The following is a 15,082-nucleotide window of genomic DNA, read 5'->3' as shown; positions in this document are numbered from 1 at the left end:
AATCGGTTGATGTTGTGTACTTGGATTTTCAGAAGGCCATTTACAAGGTGCCTGCTTAATAAGCTATGAGCCCATGGTATTACAGGAAAGATGCTATCATGGATAAAGCAGTGGCTGATTGGCAGGAGGCAAAGCTTGGGAATAAAGGGAGCTTTTTCTGGTTGGCTGCTGGTGACCAGTGGTGTTCTACAGGGGCCTGTGTAGGGACTGATTTTTTTTAATGTTACATGTCAATGAACTGGATGATGGAACTGATGGTTTTGTTGCAAAGTTTGCAGACACTACAAAGATAAATAGAGGGACAGGTAGTTTTGAGGAAATAGAGAGGCTACAGAAGGACTTAGAAAGATTAGGAGAATGGTCAAAGGAAGTGTATGGTCATACACTTTGGTAGAAGAAACGAAAGGGTTGACTGTTTTCTAAATGGTGAGAAAACACAAAAATCTGAGGTGCAAAGGGATTTGGAAGTCCTTGTGCAGGTATAAGTACAACCAGACTAGACATGCCTAGGTATCATCCCTGATGAAGATGGCCGAGCTTGTCATCGAAATGTCGGTTATAATCGATGCCTGTACCCGGCTGGAAGCCTGGGAAGAGTTTATTTGAAAATACAGATACAACCCTCAGATTCGTTTTCTTGTGGTAAATCTATAGAATAATAAACAAAATGCAATTAATGAAAGACCACCCAACTAGGGCATTCAACCAGAGTGCAGAAGACAACACAGTGCAAATACACAAATAAATAAATAAGCAATAAAGATCAAGACCATGAACTGAAGAGTGCTTGAAAGTGAGTCCATAGGTTGTGGGAATAGTTCTGTGATGGGGCAAGTGATGGGGCAAAAGGCTCCTTTTGCTTCAGGAGCCTGATAGTTGAGGGTCCTGAACCTGGTGGTGTGGGTCCTGAGGACTCCGTACCTCCTCCTTGATGCCAATAGTGAGTCGGGAGCATGCCCTGGGTGGGTGGGTGTCCCCGATTATGGATGCTGCTTTCCTGCGACAGTGTTTCATGTAGATGTGCTCAATGGTGTGGAGGGCTTTATCTATGATGGACTGGGCCCAATCCACTGTGTAATATTCCAAGAACAACGAGAACGTAAGGATACATTGATAGAATGCAGAAGTGGGCTGAGAAGTGGCAGATGGAGTTCAACCCAGAGAAGTGTGAGGTGGTACACTTTGGAAGGACAAACTCCAAGGCAGAGTACAAAGTAAATGGCAGGATACTTGGTAGTGTGGAGGAGCAGAGGGATCTGGGGGTACATGTCTACAGATCTCTGAAAGTTGCCTCACAGGTAGATAGGGTAGTTAAGAAAGCTTATGGAGTGTTAGCTTTCATAAGTCAAGGGATAGAGTTTAAGAGTCGTGGGGTAATTATGCAGCTCTATAAAACTCTGGTTAGGCCACACTTGGAGTATTGTGTCCAGTTCTGGTCACCTCACTGTAGGAAGGATGTGGAAGCATTGGAAAGGGTACAGAGGAGATTTACCAGGATGCTGCCTGGTTTAGAGAGTACGGATTATGTTCAGAGATTAAGGGAACTAGGTCTTTACTCTCTGGAGAGAGGGAGGATGAGAAGAGATGTGATAGAGGTGTACAAGATATTAAGAGGAATAGATAGAGTGGACAGCCAGCGCCTCTTCCCCAGGGCACCACTGCTCAAGGAAAGATGGCACAGAGCAAAACAAAATAAATCCCAGTGCCAAGGAAATGAACAAAGAAATAAACCAATTACTTGCAGTCTGGTGGGAGCAACAGATGTTGGGAATGACAATGTGGAGCGTTGCAGAAGACGTGTGGGACACGTGGCAGAGAAAGAACGCCAGGAGCATGGGCTGGTGCGGTTGCAACCAAAGTCATTTGATTCCAAACAATTGGTTTATTGATCATTACAGAATGTCTCTCTGGCGCTTCCCTCTCCCTTCCCCTTTTCCCAACCACGATTCCCCTCTCCCTGCCCCCTTCCCACTCTCAGTCCACAATAGAGACCCATATCAGAATCACGTTTATCATCACTCACATACATAGTGAAATTTGTTTTTTATTGTGACAGCAGTACAGTGCGATACATAAAATTACTACAGTACTGTGCAAAAGTCTTAGGCACCCGAGCTATATATATATATAGATATAAGATTACCTAACAATTTCAACTGTGGTTTCATTACCACATGGTGTGCTCCTATTCGTTTGTAAAAATTAAAAGTCAAATCTCAGAAACCGTGTTGCTAAAACACTTTCGGTTTGAAGCACAGTGTTGCAGTTTATCAGTGTGCACAAATGGCTGGGAAAATATTAACCATCTTCTGGCATTTTGGTGAAGGACAGCATGAAGAAATCCCTTCCCTTCCAGTTTCTTGGCTTGATAAATAAGTGTACAATGTATTTCACGGTAAAAAGACTCTGTTATCGTTTTGTTCCCACCCCTCAGTGGCCTCGGGAGGGTCCTTTTTGGATGCCTTATCCGTAAACAGCGTTGGTGTTTTTTTCACATAAGCAGAGTCACAGTGAAGGAATCCCTCATGCGAACCACGGGTTTTAAGCAAAATGTCTGACTGTTTATTCCCTGACGTGCAGATGAAGATAATAAAAAGCTGACAGCGGAGGAAGAGGAAGCTCGGCGCATTGCGGAGATGGGAAAGCCTATCCTGGGGGAGCATTCCAAGATGGAAGTCATTATTGAAGAGTCATATGAATTCAAGGTATTCTCAAAAAAAAAGCAATGCATTATCTCTGCTTCTTAATTGCAAGCCCCTCAGTGAAGACTCTGGCACCTTGTTTAATCATTATAGTACCGATTAGTGCTGGAAAATGACTCTTTGGTCCCCACTCCCAGTGTCCACCTATCTCCAGAAAATCTCCTGGTGGCCACTCATTCCCATTCCCATTCTGACATGTCAGTTCATGGCCTCCTCCTATGCTGCGATGAGGCCACACTCAGGTTGAAGGAGCAACACCTTATATTCCGTCTGGGTAGCCTCCAGCCCGATGGCATGAGCATTGATTTATCGAACTTCTGGTAGTTGCCCCCTTCACCATTCCCCTCTCTCACCTCATCTTCTTACCTGCCCATCACCTCTCCCTGGTGCTCCTCCCCCCCCCCCTTTCTTCCATGGCCTTCTGTTCTATCAGATTCCCCCTTCTCCAGCCCTTTATCTCTTTCACCAATCAACTTCCCAGCTCTGTACTTCACCCCCTCCCCTCTCCTGTTTTCACCTGTCACCTACCGCCTTCTACTTCTTCCTCCCCTTCCCCACTTTCTCACTCTGACTCCTCGTCTCTCTTTTCCAGCCCTGATATAACCATATAACAATTACAGCAAGGAAACAGGCCATCTCGGCCCTTCTAGTCTGTGCTGAACACTTACTCTCACCTAGTCCCACCGATCTGCACTCAGCCCATAACCCTCCATTCCTTTCCTGTCCATATACCTATCCAATTTTTAAAAAAATGACAAAATTGAACCTGCCTCTACCACTTCTACTGGAAGCTTGTTCCACACAGCTACCACTGTGAGTAAAGAAGTTCCCCCTTGTGTTGCCCCTAAACTTTTGCCCCTTAGCTCTCAACTCATGTCCTCCTGTTTGAATCTCCCCTACTCTCAATAGAAAAAGCCTATCCACGTCAACTCTATCTATACCCCTCATAATCTTAAATACCTCTATCAAGTCCACGATGAAGGGTCTCAGCCTGAAACATCAACTGGTTACTCTTTTCCATACTTATTGCCCAGCCTGCTGAGTTCCTCTGGCATTTTGTGTGTTTGTATTTTGGATTTCCAGCACCCGCAGAGTTTCTCTCGTTTATCACTCATATTCAATGGCCAGGATAACAAGGTGAAAACAGAAAACATGATAAAAGCTCAGCAGGTTAAGCAGCATCTGTAGAAAGAGAGCAGTTAACTCTTTGGGTGCACAGTCTTCATTCAAAACTGAGAAAGACAGAATCAAAGTTAAGAGTACATTTATCTTCAAAGTATGTATGCAGTTTACAACCCTGGGATTCATCTTCCCCACAGACAGTCAGGAAACAAAAGAAGAACTGTGGAACCAAGCTGTGAAAAGAAAAATGTCAAACATCCAACTCCCCTCCCTTGCCCACAAAAAAAGCACAGAAGGCAACAAAACAAAAACGAGTGAAAACACAGAATCCAAAAACCCAAAAGGCGTACGAGGGGTGATTGATAAGTTCATGGCCTAAGGTAGAAGGAGGCAATTTTAGAAAACCTAGCACATTTATTTTTCCTACATTTACACACTTAGTCCAGTGGTCGTGGAGCATACGGATCCCTTCTTTGTAGAAGTCGGCATCTTGGACCTCCAGAAGTGCTCCACAGCAGGGGGTGATTGATAAGTTTGTGGCCTAAGGTAGAAGGAGATGAGTTATTAACTTCAAACTTTCTGCATTTGCACTGAAAGAGTTGAACTGCACGTGCATGTAACGAGAGCTGTATAACTCACCTCCAAGATGCTCTTGTTACATGCACATGCAGTTCAACTCTGGTGATAATGCAGAAAGTTTGAAGTTAATAACTCATCTCCTTCTACCTTAAGTCACGAACGTATCAATCACCCCTGCTGTGGACCGCTTCTACAAAGAAGGGATCCGTATGCTTCACGACCGCTGGACTAAGTGTGTAAAAGTAGGAGGGGACACGTCATAAAAACTGAACTAGAGTCCAAATCTACAATCCAGCTCGATGAAGCTTTGCTCTGGCCTCATCTGCTGACAGCATCGAGGGAAACAGAGAGATCGCTCGAATGCAAGAACCTTCCCTTGGCAGCAGTGGGAGAGCCCAAATGCAGACACCTTAGAAACAATACAGGCCCTTCGGCCCACAAAGTTGTGCCAAACATGTCCCTACCTTAGAAATTACTAGGCTTCCCTATAGCCCTCTATTTTTCTAAGCTCTATCTACCTATCCAAAAGCCTCTTAAAAGACCCTATCGTACCTCCTCCGGCAGCAGCGAGTGAGGGTCTGGTATATGTGGCCGAACTCTTGCTGAGCAAGGGGCGCCATGGTAGCATAGCGGTCTCCATGACACCACTACCGCTCAGAGTGTTCCGGAGTTCAGAGGTCAATTCCGGTGCTGTCTGTAAGGAGCTTGTACGTTCTCCCCGTGACCGCGCGCGTTTCCTCCGGGTGCTCTGATTTACTCCCATAGTCTGAAGATGTACCGGTTGATAGGTTAATTCGGTCATTGTAAGTTGACCTGTGCTGAATACATAGGTTACGGGGTGAGGCAGCTCGTTGGGCCGGAAAGGCCTGTTCTGAGCTACACCTCTAAATAAATAAATAAAAGTTCGTCTAGGCAGCAGAGAAGATGGGGGAGGGTTGGGTGAACAGAAGGAATATCCCTGATAGGATGAAATAATGGGGCAATTAATGTTGAGTTAAGATCCAATTAAGTTCTTTGTGTCATGTTTTGCCAATGGCCTATTGTAGCAGATTTTTGATTTTTATTGATTTAACGTTGGGTAATCTTCATTAAGACCACGCAGCCTGCTTACATTTTTTAAAGAGGTTTTACCACCATTTCCGTTTTCATTTTTCAATACAGCCTTCAATGCTTTCTCGTGAAAAATACACCTCATTACCTTTTAAGTTCTTTTGGACAGCTTGCTGGAATTGCTTCGCCTGGTAATTTAAGGCACGTCACATTTCATTGGGAAAACGTTCCAAGTGAGTTCAATTTTTCCTCGTAGATCTTTCATGTTAACTGACCACCCTTTTGAACAAAATAACCAGAAGACCAATTATGATGCAGAGTTAAAACTACCGTGTGGAGGTTGAACAATTGTTTTGATTGTCGCTTTCCACATTATTCCATGCATGTGGGAGAGGAAGGAAAAAGGGCACACAGGTCCACTAGATCTTAGCCAACAGGGGATCAAACCTAGAAAATTATATATTCCATAAGACCAGAAGGTATAGGAGCAGAATTAGGCCATTCAGCCCATCGAGTCTGTTCTGCCAATTCACCAAGGCTTATTTATCATCCTTCTCAACCCCATTCTCTTGCTTTCTCCCTGTCAGCGTTGCTGCCCAGCAATCCCCTGATTTAACTTGAGCTGAATCACAGGAAAATGTACTTACTTACTGCCCATTATGCCTTGTGGCATGTCGGGCAGCAATGAAGGTCCTCCATCCTGTTTGTCCTGGGCCAGCTTCTGAATGGTACCCCAGGTGTAGTTCAGGGTCTTCAGCTCTCCCTCTACAGTTCGACGCCAAGTATTCCTGGGTCTTCCTCTTTTCCTCTTTCCTTCTGGTGTCCAATGGAGGGCGAGAGGTGTGATGTTATCGAATTCCCTTCTAAGCACATGCCCGATCCAGCTCCATCGCCTTCTCATGAGGACGGTTTCAATGCTCTCTTGATGGCATTGAGCAAGTAGTTCGTCATTTGAGATGATGTTTGGCCAGAATATTCTTAAGATTCTTCTCGGGTTCTTTGTGCGGAAGGCTGACAACTTAGTGAGGTCACTTCCTGTCATTCTCCAGCATTCTGATCCATAGAGGAGGGTAGAAAGAACACAATTTTAGCTTGGGCTTGATATTCTACTGTTGGGACCTCCATACGTTGCAGAGCATTCTGAAGGCATTGCTGGCCTTGCTTAGACGGTTTATAATGAACAATTAACCTACCAACTGTGGGAGGAAACCGGAGCACCCTGAGGTCACCCGCATTGCCCGTCCCCAGGTGCCCTTGAGAAGGTGGTAACGAGCTGCCTTCTAAAACCATTGTAGTCCCTGAGGTGTAGGTTCACCCACGGTGCTGTTAGGGAGGAAATTCCATGATTTTGACCCAGTGGCAATGAAGGAACGGCGATATGTTTCCAAGTCAGGATAGTGAGTGACTCGGAGGGGGATCTCTAAGTGGTGGTGTTCCCAGGTATCTACTGTTCTCATCCTTCTAGATGGTGCTGGTCGTGGGTCTGGAAGGTGCTGCCTTAGGAACTTTGATGTGTTGTTGCAGTGCATCTTGTAGACAGTACACACTGCTGCAGCTGTTGGTCGATGGTGGGGGGATTGGATGCTTGAGGAAGGGGTACCAATCGAGAGGGCTGCCTTGTACTGGATGGTGTCAAGCTTCTTGAGTGTTGATGGAGCTGCATTTATCCAGGCGAGGGGCGAGTATTCCATTGCACTCCTGACCTGAGCCTTGTAGATGGGGGACAGGCTTTGGGGAGTCTGGAGGTGAATTACACGCCGCAGGATTCCTAGCCTTTGACCTGCTCTGGTAGCCACTGTGTTTATATGGCTAGACCAGTTCAGTTTCCTGTCAATGGTAACCCCCAGGATGTTGATGGTAGGAGATTCAGTGATGGTGATGCCACAGTTGCATATCAAGCCTCCTGACTTTGACAGGAAAAGAAGTTCCCCCCACAGATCTGAAATTGAATGGGAGGCGTTCTCTCACTAATACCACACTGAGGCCTTTTCAGTACAGTACTCTACCATATGCTTCTTGGGTGCAGCATTTTGCTCTCCACAGCCTGCCCAACTTGTGGGGGGGACACAAGTGGCAAGCCAAATCAGGCTTTATCCATCCCAGTATAGGTGCCACCCTCAGAAAGGGGCCGTCCATGATTAAGGACCCCCCATCACCCAGGTCACGCCCTCTTCTCATTCCCACCATCAAGGAGGAAGTACAGAAGCCTGAAGGCACACACCCAACGATTCAGCATCAGCTTCTCATCTGTCTTCCGATTTCTGAACCCATGAACAAACCCTCACTTTTTATTAACAATTTTTTGTTTGTATTTTGGGTGTGTCCCTCAGTGGAGCTGAACTTTGTGAGTTACGTTCAATATCTCACACCCCATCCCATTGAGTTGTTCCACTTGACATGTCGTGATTCCAATCACTTACCCAAAATATTATTTTCTGAAAGAAATCTAATTTCCAGTTGAATTAATCAATGTCAACAGCGTCTACTCTTTCCTTAGGGAGCCAGCTTAATAGAGTAAATATGGTTTTACTGAAACAATTTGTTTCTACAGATTTTTTTAGAGCTCTCTTCATGCAAAGAAGTATGAGAGTGTATCATCCCTCGAGGATTATAAATGGCACAGGATGAGTAGCTGAGACGTGGCTAATGAAAGGAGATCAGGGTAGTATTAACGGAAGAACATTATGATATTGCCAAAAAGCACTAATCCTGCTGACTGGGAAAATTTTTCACTTTGGCAAAGAATGAATGAGAGATGGCTTCATTGTAATATTTAAAATTCCATGGGGTCTTCTCGACACTACTGCGGATGCAAAGAATCTGGAATTCGAGATTACTGTTTCAGTTAGGGTCACCCATTTCGGACAAGGGGGTCAAGTTGTTTTTTTCAGAGAGCCATGTGTCTTTGGAACTCAGGGATCCACCACCCAGGCTGTGCTCTTTTCTCGCTGCTGCCATCAGGTAGAAGGTACAAGAGCCTCAGGACTCGCACCACCAGGTTCAAGAACAGTTACTACCCCTCAACCATCAGGCTCTTGAACAAAAGGGAATAACTACACTCACTTGCCCATCCATTGAGATGTTCCTACAACTTTATCTCTTTATCTCGTTATCTCATGTTCTCGTTATTTATTGCTATTTATTTATATTTGCATTTGCACATTTTGTTGTCTTCTGCACTCTGGTTGATCCTTCATTGGTCGTGTTATAGTTACTATTCTGCAGATTTGCTGAGTATGCCCGCAGGAAAATGAATCTCAGGGTTGTATGTGGTGATATATATGTACTTTGACAATAACTTTTACTTTGGACTTTGGCAACAGGATTTTAGTTATATATTTATTTAGAGATACAGCTTGGTACAGGACCTTCTGGCCCAATGAACCACACCCACCAGTAACCCACCTGTTTAACACGAGCCCAATCACAGGACAATTTACAATGACCGATTAAGCTGCTAACCGGTATGTCCTTGGACTGTGGGCACCACAGCGCAGCAGTTGGCATGGTGTTATTTCAGCTCGGGACTTTGGTTAATCCCTGAGTCCTATGTGTGGTATCTCTGGACAGCCTCCCTGTAGGAATGCTTGGGCTTTCCACAGTTCCCTCCCACAGACTAAAGACGTGCCAGTCAGTAGATTGATTGGTCATTGTAAATTGTCCCGTGGTTAGGTGAGGTTTAAATTGGGAGATTGCTGGGCAATGGGGCTTGTAGAACCGGAGGGGGCTTATTCTGCGCTGTATCGCTAAGTAAAAAAAAAAAATCGGAGCATCTGGATGAAATTCTCGCGATTGCGGGGACAACATACAGACTCCTTACGGAATTGAACTCTGCACTCCGAAATGCCCCATGCTGTAATAGCGTCACACTGCTTTAGAGCTGAGGTAGATAGATCTTTAATGCACATGGGGTGAAGGGGTACTGGGGTAGCTGAGGTTACAATCAGATCAGTTACAGCCAACTGATCCTAATATGTAGGAATCCATGACAAATCATCAACAGAGAGACAAAGCAATATAAAACTAAATCTGAAAACTATAAAAGTGATGTAAAACCCCCAACAGGTGTGCATAAACAATGGCTAATGTGATAGGAGAAATTATAATTGTGAAATAAGGGAATTGTACAGACATTACAATCTTTTTGCTAGAAAAGGTTTGTATTAGTGGAGGATAATTCATTCAGTTCAGTTCAAGTTTAACTGTCATTCAACCATACATGAATAATCATGAATTCAGTCAAACGTGACAGCTTTACTCTGCGGGCAAGGTACAAAACACGACACACAGCACAAAGCACATGTAAGATATCAGCAAAGTACAGCCATGCAAAAAATTAGTCCGGGCCCAGAGTCCATGGATGCACCAGAATTCCACAGTTTACCACAATATGGCTTGTGTTCTGCCTGACCAGCTGGATGCCACACCATATCACCCCCGGTGGAGCTAACTGGCTCCAACACCTCTCTCCCGGTGGCTGTAAGCAGGCAACACTGTGGTTTGAGGGCTTGAGTCCACGAATGGGGCAGAAATCTGCAATCAACTAAGAGTCAACTGAGGAGGAAGGGCATAAAAAATTAATGCTGGTAAAGAATTGGCTGGCAGGGCAGAGATACATCTCTACCAAAAGAGGTGTAAGGTGCTCCATCCCTCCGCTAACTTGCAGGTCACCCTTGGGCAAGGTGTAGCACCTGCTCAGCACCCTGATCAAGGTCACGTGAAGCCACGGGTGCAGGTGGTGGACGGTCATACGAGCAGCTGCTTCGTATCACAAGTCCTGGTTATGCGACCACTGACGCCAGGCAGACAATCTCTGAAGAGTATTGATAATGGCTGGGGTCACCCATCTTGTAAAGACACCACCCAGAAGAAGACGGCAAAACACTTCTGTAGAAAAATTTGCCAAGAACAGTCATGGTCACAGAAAGACCACAATCGCCCATGTCATACGACATGGCACATATTGATGATGAATTCCATTATGATAACTGAATGAGAATGATTTTCCAAGCCAATTTAGGGGGATGTACAAGTGACCTTCCTCCCCTGAGGAAGCAGAGGTCATGGGTTTGTACCTGCAGCCCTCATCTTACAGGTAGCGGGGCAGTACAGTAGTGTAGCGGTTAGTGCAATCCTCGACAGTGCCAGGTATCACTGACAGGGGTTCGATTCCTGCTGCTGTCAGTAAGGAGTTTGTATGTTCTCCCCATGACCAGCTGGTTTCCTATAGGTGCTCGGAATTCTTCCCACATTCCAAAGCTATACAAAGGTCTGAGTGTCCATATATATAGCTGGGGTATCTAGGATATTTGCACAGTACTGTATTTGCTAACGTGGAGCGGGTGGCAGCAAGGGATGTTGGGAGCGGCGAGGGTGGGGTGCCATGGGTCAGGTGGCAAAGAAGGAGTGCCAGGAATGGGGGTTGGCACAGGTACAGACACACCCAGCCCTGAGACACCAGGCAAGGTCATTTGATTTGAAACAATTCATTTATTGATCATTACAGAATGTCTCTCTGGTTCTTCCCTCTTCCCTTTTCTTTTCCTAATCCGGATTCCCCCTCTCTCGGCCCCCTTCCCACTCCCAGTCCACGACAGAGACCCATATCAGCATCAAGTTTATCATCACTCACATATGTCATTAAATTTGCTTTTTATTTTGCAGCAGCAGTACAGTGCAATAAATAAAGTTACATCAGTACTGTGCAAAAGTCTTAGACACCCTAGTTATATATATGTGCCCAAAAGTTCTGCACAGTACTGTATGGTTAGGGTTAGAATAAATTATGGGCATGCCATGTTGATGGTGGAAATGTGGCCACACTTGCAGGCTGCCCCCGGCACAATCCTTGCTGGTTTGATTTGATAAAAATGACACATTTTAAAGTTCAGAGTAAATTTATTATCAAACTACATAGGTATATCTCACATGTACAACCAGAGATTCAGTTTCTTGTGGGAATACTCAATAATTCCATAATAGAATCAACAAAAGACCATCCAAGTTGGGTGTTCAACCAACGTGCTAGAGACAACAAACTGTGCAAATACAAAAAGAAAGAAATAACAATAACAACGAGTGAACTCGGACTTTTCTCCTCGTAGTGATGGAGGATGAGGGGGTGACCTGATAGAGGTGTATAATATGATGAGAGGCATTGATCGTGTGGATAGTCAGAGGCTTTTTCCCAGGGCTGAAATGGCTGCCACAAGAGGACACAGGTTTAAGGTGCTGGGGAGTAGGTACAGAGGGGATGTCAGGTGTAAGTTTTTTACTCAGAGAGTGGTGAGTGCGTGGAATGGGCTGCCGGCAACAATGGTGGAGGTGGATAAGATAGGGTCTTTTAAGAGGCTTTTGGATAGGTACATGCAGCTTAGAAAAATAGAGGGCTATGGGTAACCCTGCTAATTTCTAAGGTAGGGACATGCTCGGCACAACTTTGTGGGCCGAAGGGCCTGTATTGTGCTGTAGGTTTTCTATGTTTCTAATAAATAAATAAGCAAGAAATATCAAGAACATGAGATGAAGAGTCTTTGAAAGTGAGTCCAAATGTTGTGGGAATACTTAATTGATGGGGCAAGTGAAGATGAGTGGTTGTCCCCTTTTGATCAAGAGTTTGTTGGTTGAGGGGTAGTAACTGTTCCTGAACCTGGCGGTGTGAGTCTTGAGGCTCCTGTACCTTCTTCCTGATGGCAGCAGCGAGAGGAGAGCATGACCTGGGTGGTGGGAGTCCCTGATGATGGATCCTGTAACAACATACGTTTCGATATTTCAATCTACGTGTGACAAATAAAGCTAATCTTTATCTTTAGATTTGGGAGGTGAGGTCAGATTTGTCCAGGCACTTAACTATGCTGCATCTTGTAGAGGGTATGAAGACGCTGGTGAATTTCGGCACTGATGTCTGTCATCACTGAGAGCTGCCTCCGAAAATGTGGAGATAGTCAGTGGTTTTCTGGCTCTCTTTATTGTTTGGAGACAATGTGGTGCGGCGGGGCAAGTTTGACCGGGGGCTTTGCCTGTTGAGGATAAAGCCTGTCTTCTCATGCACTTCAATGAATGAGATGATAATGATTCAGAGCTTGGTCTTTGAGTGTATCAGAACTCAAATGTTGTAGGTGTACTGAAGCATAACTTCTAAGGTTTATTTGGGTTTGGTGCTGAAGCTACCCTGATCGTCATCATTATAAGCTGTGACTTATGACGTTGGCAATCATGATCTTTGGCGTCACCCTGATCATCATTATTACACGCTGTGTCCTATGATAAAGGTGATCATGGTCTTTGACCTAGATTGTTCTTGTCAGAATGTTCTACAGAAGTGAGTTACCGTTGCCTTCTTCTGGGCAGTGTCTTTTCAAAGTGGGTGACCCCAGCCATTATTAATACTCTTCAAAGATTGTCTGCCTGATGTTAGTGGTTGCATAACTAGGACCTGTGATATGTACTGGCTGCTCATATGACCATCCACCACCTGTTTCCATGGTTTGGCATCGGCCTAGTGATCTGAAGGTCGCTAGTTCGAGCCTCAGCTAAGGCAACGTGTTGTGTCCTTGAGCAAGGCACTTAACCACACATTGCTCTGCGACGACACCGGTGCCAAGCTGCTTGGGTCCTAATGCCCTTCCCTTGGACAACATCGGTGCCGTGGAGAGGGGAAGGCTTGCAGCTTGGGCAACTGCCGGTCTCGCATACAACCCTGCCCAGGCCTGCACCCTGGAAACCTTCCAAGGCACAAATCCATGGTCTCACGAGACTAACGGATGCCTATTTATTTCACATGACCCTGATTGGGAGGAGCGGTGGGGGGCAAAGCAGGTGCTGCACCTTGCCCAACGGTGACCTGCAGACTAGAGGAGGGAAGGAGCACTTTACACCTCCTTTGGTAGAGACGTATCTCCACTCTGCCACCCTAGAAGCCTAAGTTGAACAATACTCAATCGGTCCTGCCTTACCTCTTTGCCAGGTTAGGTTCTCATTACTGGTACGCCTGGCACTGCATTCTGCAGTGATGGAAATGATTTGCTGAGTATGCCCACAAGAGGGCAAATCTCGAGGTTGTATATGGTGACGTGTATGTACTTCGATAATAAATTTACTTTGAACTTTACACAGTCAAAAAATAATTTCATTTTTCATCTCTGTTCACTTTAAAAATATTTTCTGCAATCTTATATCAGCAGAAAGCACTTCTCTAAATTTTGTTTTTTATCTGTTCGTCAGAGTACGGTGGATAAGCTGATAAAGAAGACAAACCTGGCTCTGGTGATTGGCACGCATTCGTGGCGGGAGCAGTTTATGGAGGCCATTACCGTCAGTGCAGGTAAGACAATACTTCGGTATCTTCTCCAGTCCGTGCCCAACTGTTACTCTGCCTAGCCCTATCGACCTGTGCCTGGAATGCTGCTCTTCATCCTCCTCCAATCCATTTTCTCTCCCATGCTCAGCTCTGCCTCCCACAGTGCGAAAGTGACACGTCTCACCAGACACAAGGGTTAATGTTCGGGTTTCAAAGAGAATCGACTCTGTTCCCTGAACAGAAAAATCAATTCTGATAGCAGCGGCTGCTTTCAGTTTTCAGCCAGTGATTGCCACTTCTTGAAGAATACGCACTTCATATTGTTTCCTTGTATCTGGATTTGTAACTTAGCCTCTTTACTGACAACAGCAACCATTCACTCGTTTAAAAGAGACACCAACATTTCCCACCATTTCTCATGGTATGAGCAGAAGTAATGAGAAATCTGAGCTACATTACCAAGACAATAAAGGAGAACTCTCTCATTTATTTATTGATTTGTTGAGCTAAGAGTACGTTGTGTTGGAATTCATTTGCTAGGGGATTGAGTTCAAGAACGGGCAGAGAGGTTAAAAAATAGTTCAAAGATTCAAAGGTTCACTTATTATCAAAGTACTTATGTATGCAGTGTACAACTCTGAAATTTGTCTTCTCCAGATAGCCACGAAACAAAGAAAGAACAGGAGAGTCAGTTCTGAGAGAAACAGCAAACCCATCACCCCCCCCCCGCCCGCATAAAAAAAGGGCAACACTATCATCTCATAAGTCATGATATAAAACCTTAGTTCAGCTATACTTGGAATATTATGTTCTCAGTTCTGGTCGCTTCACTATAGGAAGAATGTTGAAGCTTTAGAGAGTGTGCGGAGATTTACCAGGATTCTGCCTGGACTAGAGAGCAGATCTTATGAGGGTAGGTTGAGTGAGCGAAGGCTTTTCTCTTTGGAGCAAAGCAAGATGAGAGGCGACTTGTGTGGGGTGGTATCCTGGCTGGAGTTGCTGCTGCCCCCCCAGTGTTCGGTCAACAGAAGACAAACTGTATTGCGGTCGACTGCAAAATTCTGCGGCATTCATGATCTGGGTCTGGACTATTTTTACGTGTGGTTGTATCTTACTGATCTTAATGTGCTTGCTATCTTGTATGTGCTATGTGTGACAGTTGGTACTGTGTTTTGCTCCTTGGTCCCAGAGTAACGTCGTCTCGTTTAACTGCATTCATGGGTAATCATATTTGGTTGAATGAAAATTAAAATTGAATTAATTCAATTTAATTGATAGAGGTGTAAAAGATGATAAGAGGCATAAACTGAGTGGGTAGCCAGAGTTGTTT

At 45.0% G+C, this 15,082-nt stretch overlaps 1 protein-coding gene across 2 annotated transcripts in view; it reads left to right on the top strand.

Moving 5' to 3' along the window:
• Positions 1–15,082, top strand: part of LOC132381432 (sodium/calcium exchanger 3-like) — a 587,903-nt gene that overhangs the window by 544,856 nt on the left and 27,965 nt on the right. For both annotated transcript variants that reach the window (XM_059950836.1, XM_059950838.1), the window contains 2 exons: positions 2,581–2,705; positions 13,677–13,776. In XM_059950836.1, coding sequence (XP_059806819.1) covers positions 2,581–2,705; positions 13,677–13,776 — 225 coding nt within the window. The remainder of the gene's footprint in view (positions 1–2,580; positions 2,706–13,676; positions 13,777–15,082) is intronic.

The sequence above is a fragment of the Hypanus sabinus genome, chromosome 26, assembly GCF_030144855.1.
Source record: "Hypanus sabinus isolate sHypSab1 chromosome 26, sHypSab1.hap1, whole genome shotgun sequence".
NCBI classification, from domain to species: Eukaryota; Metazoa; Chordata; class Chondrichthyes; order Myliobatiformes; family Dasyatidae; genus Hypanus; species Hypanus sabinus.
The sequence above is the reverse complement of the archived record's forward strand: the minus strand, read 5'-3'. Positions and strand labels throughout refer to the sequence as shown.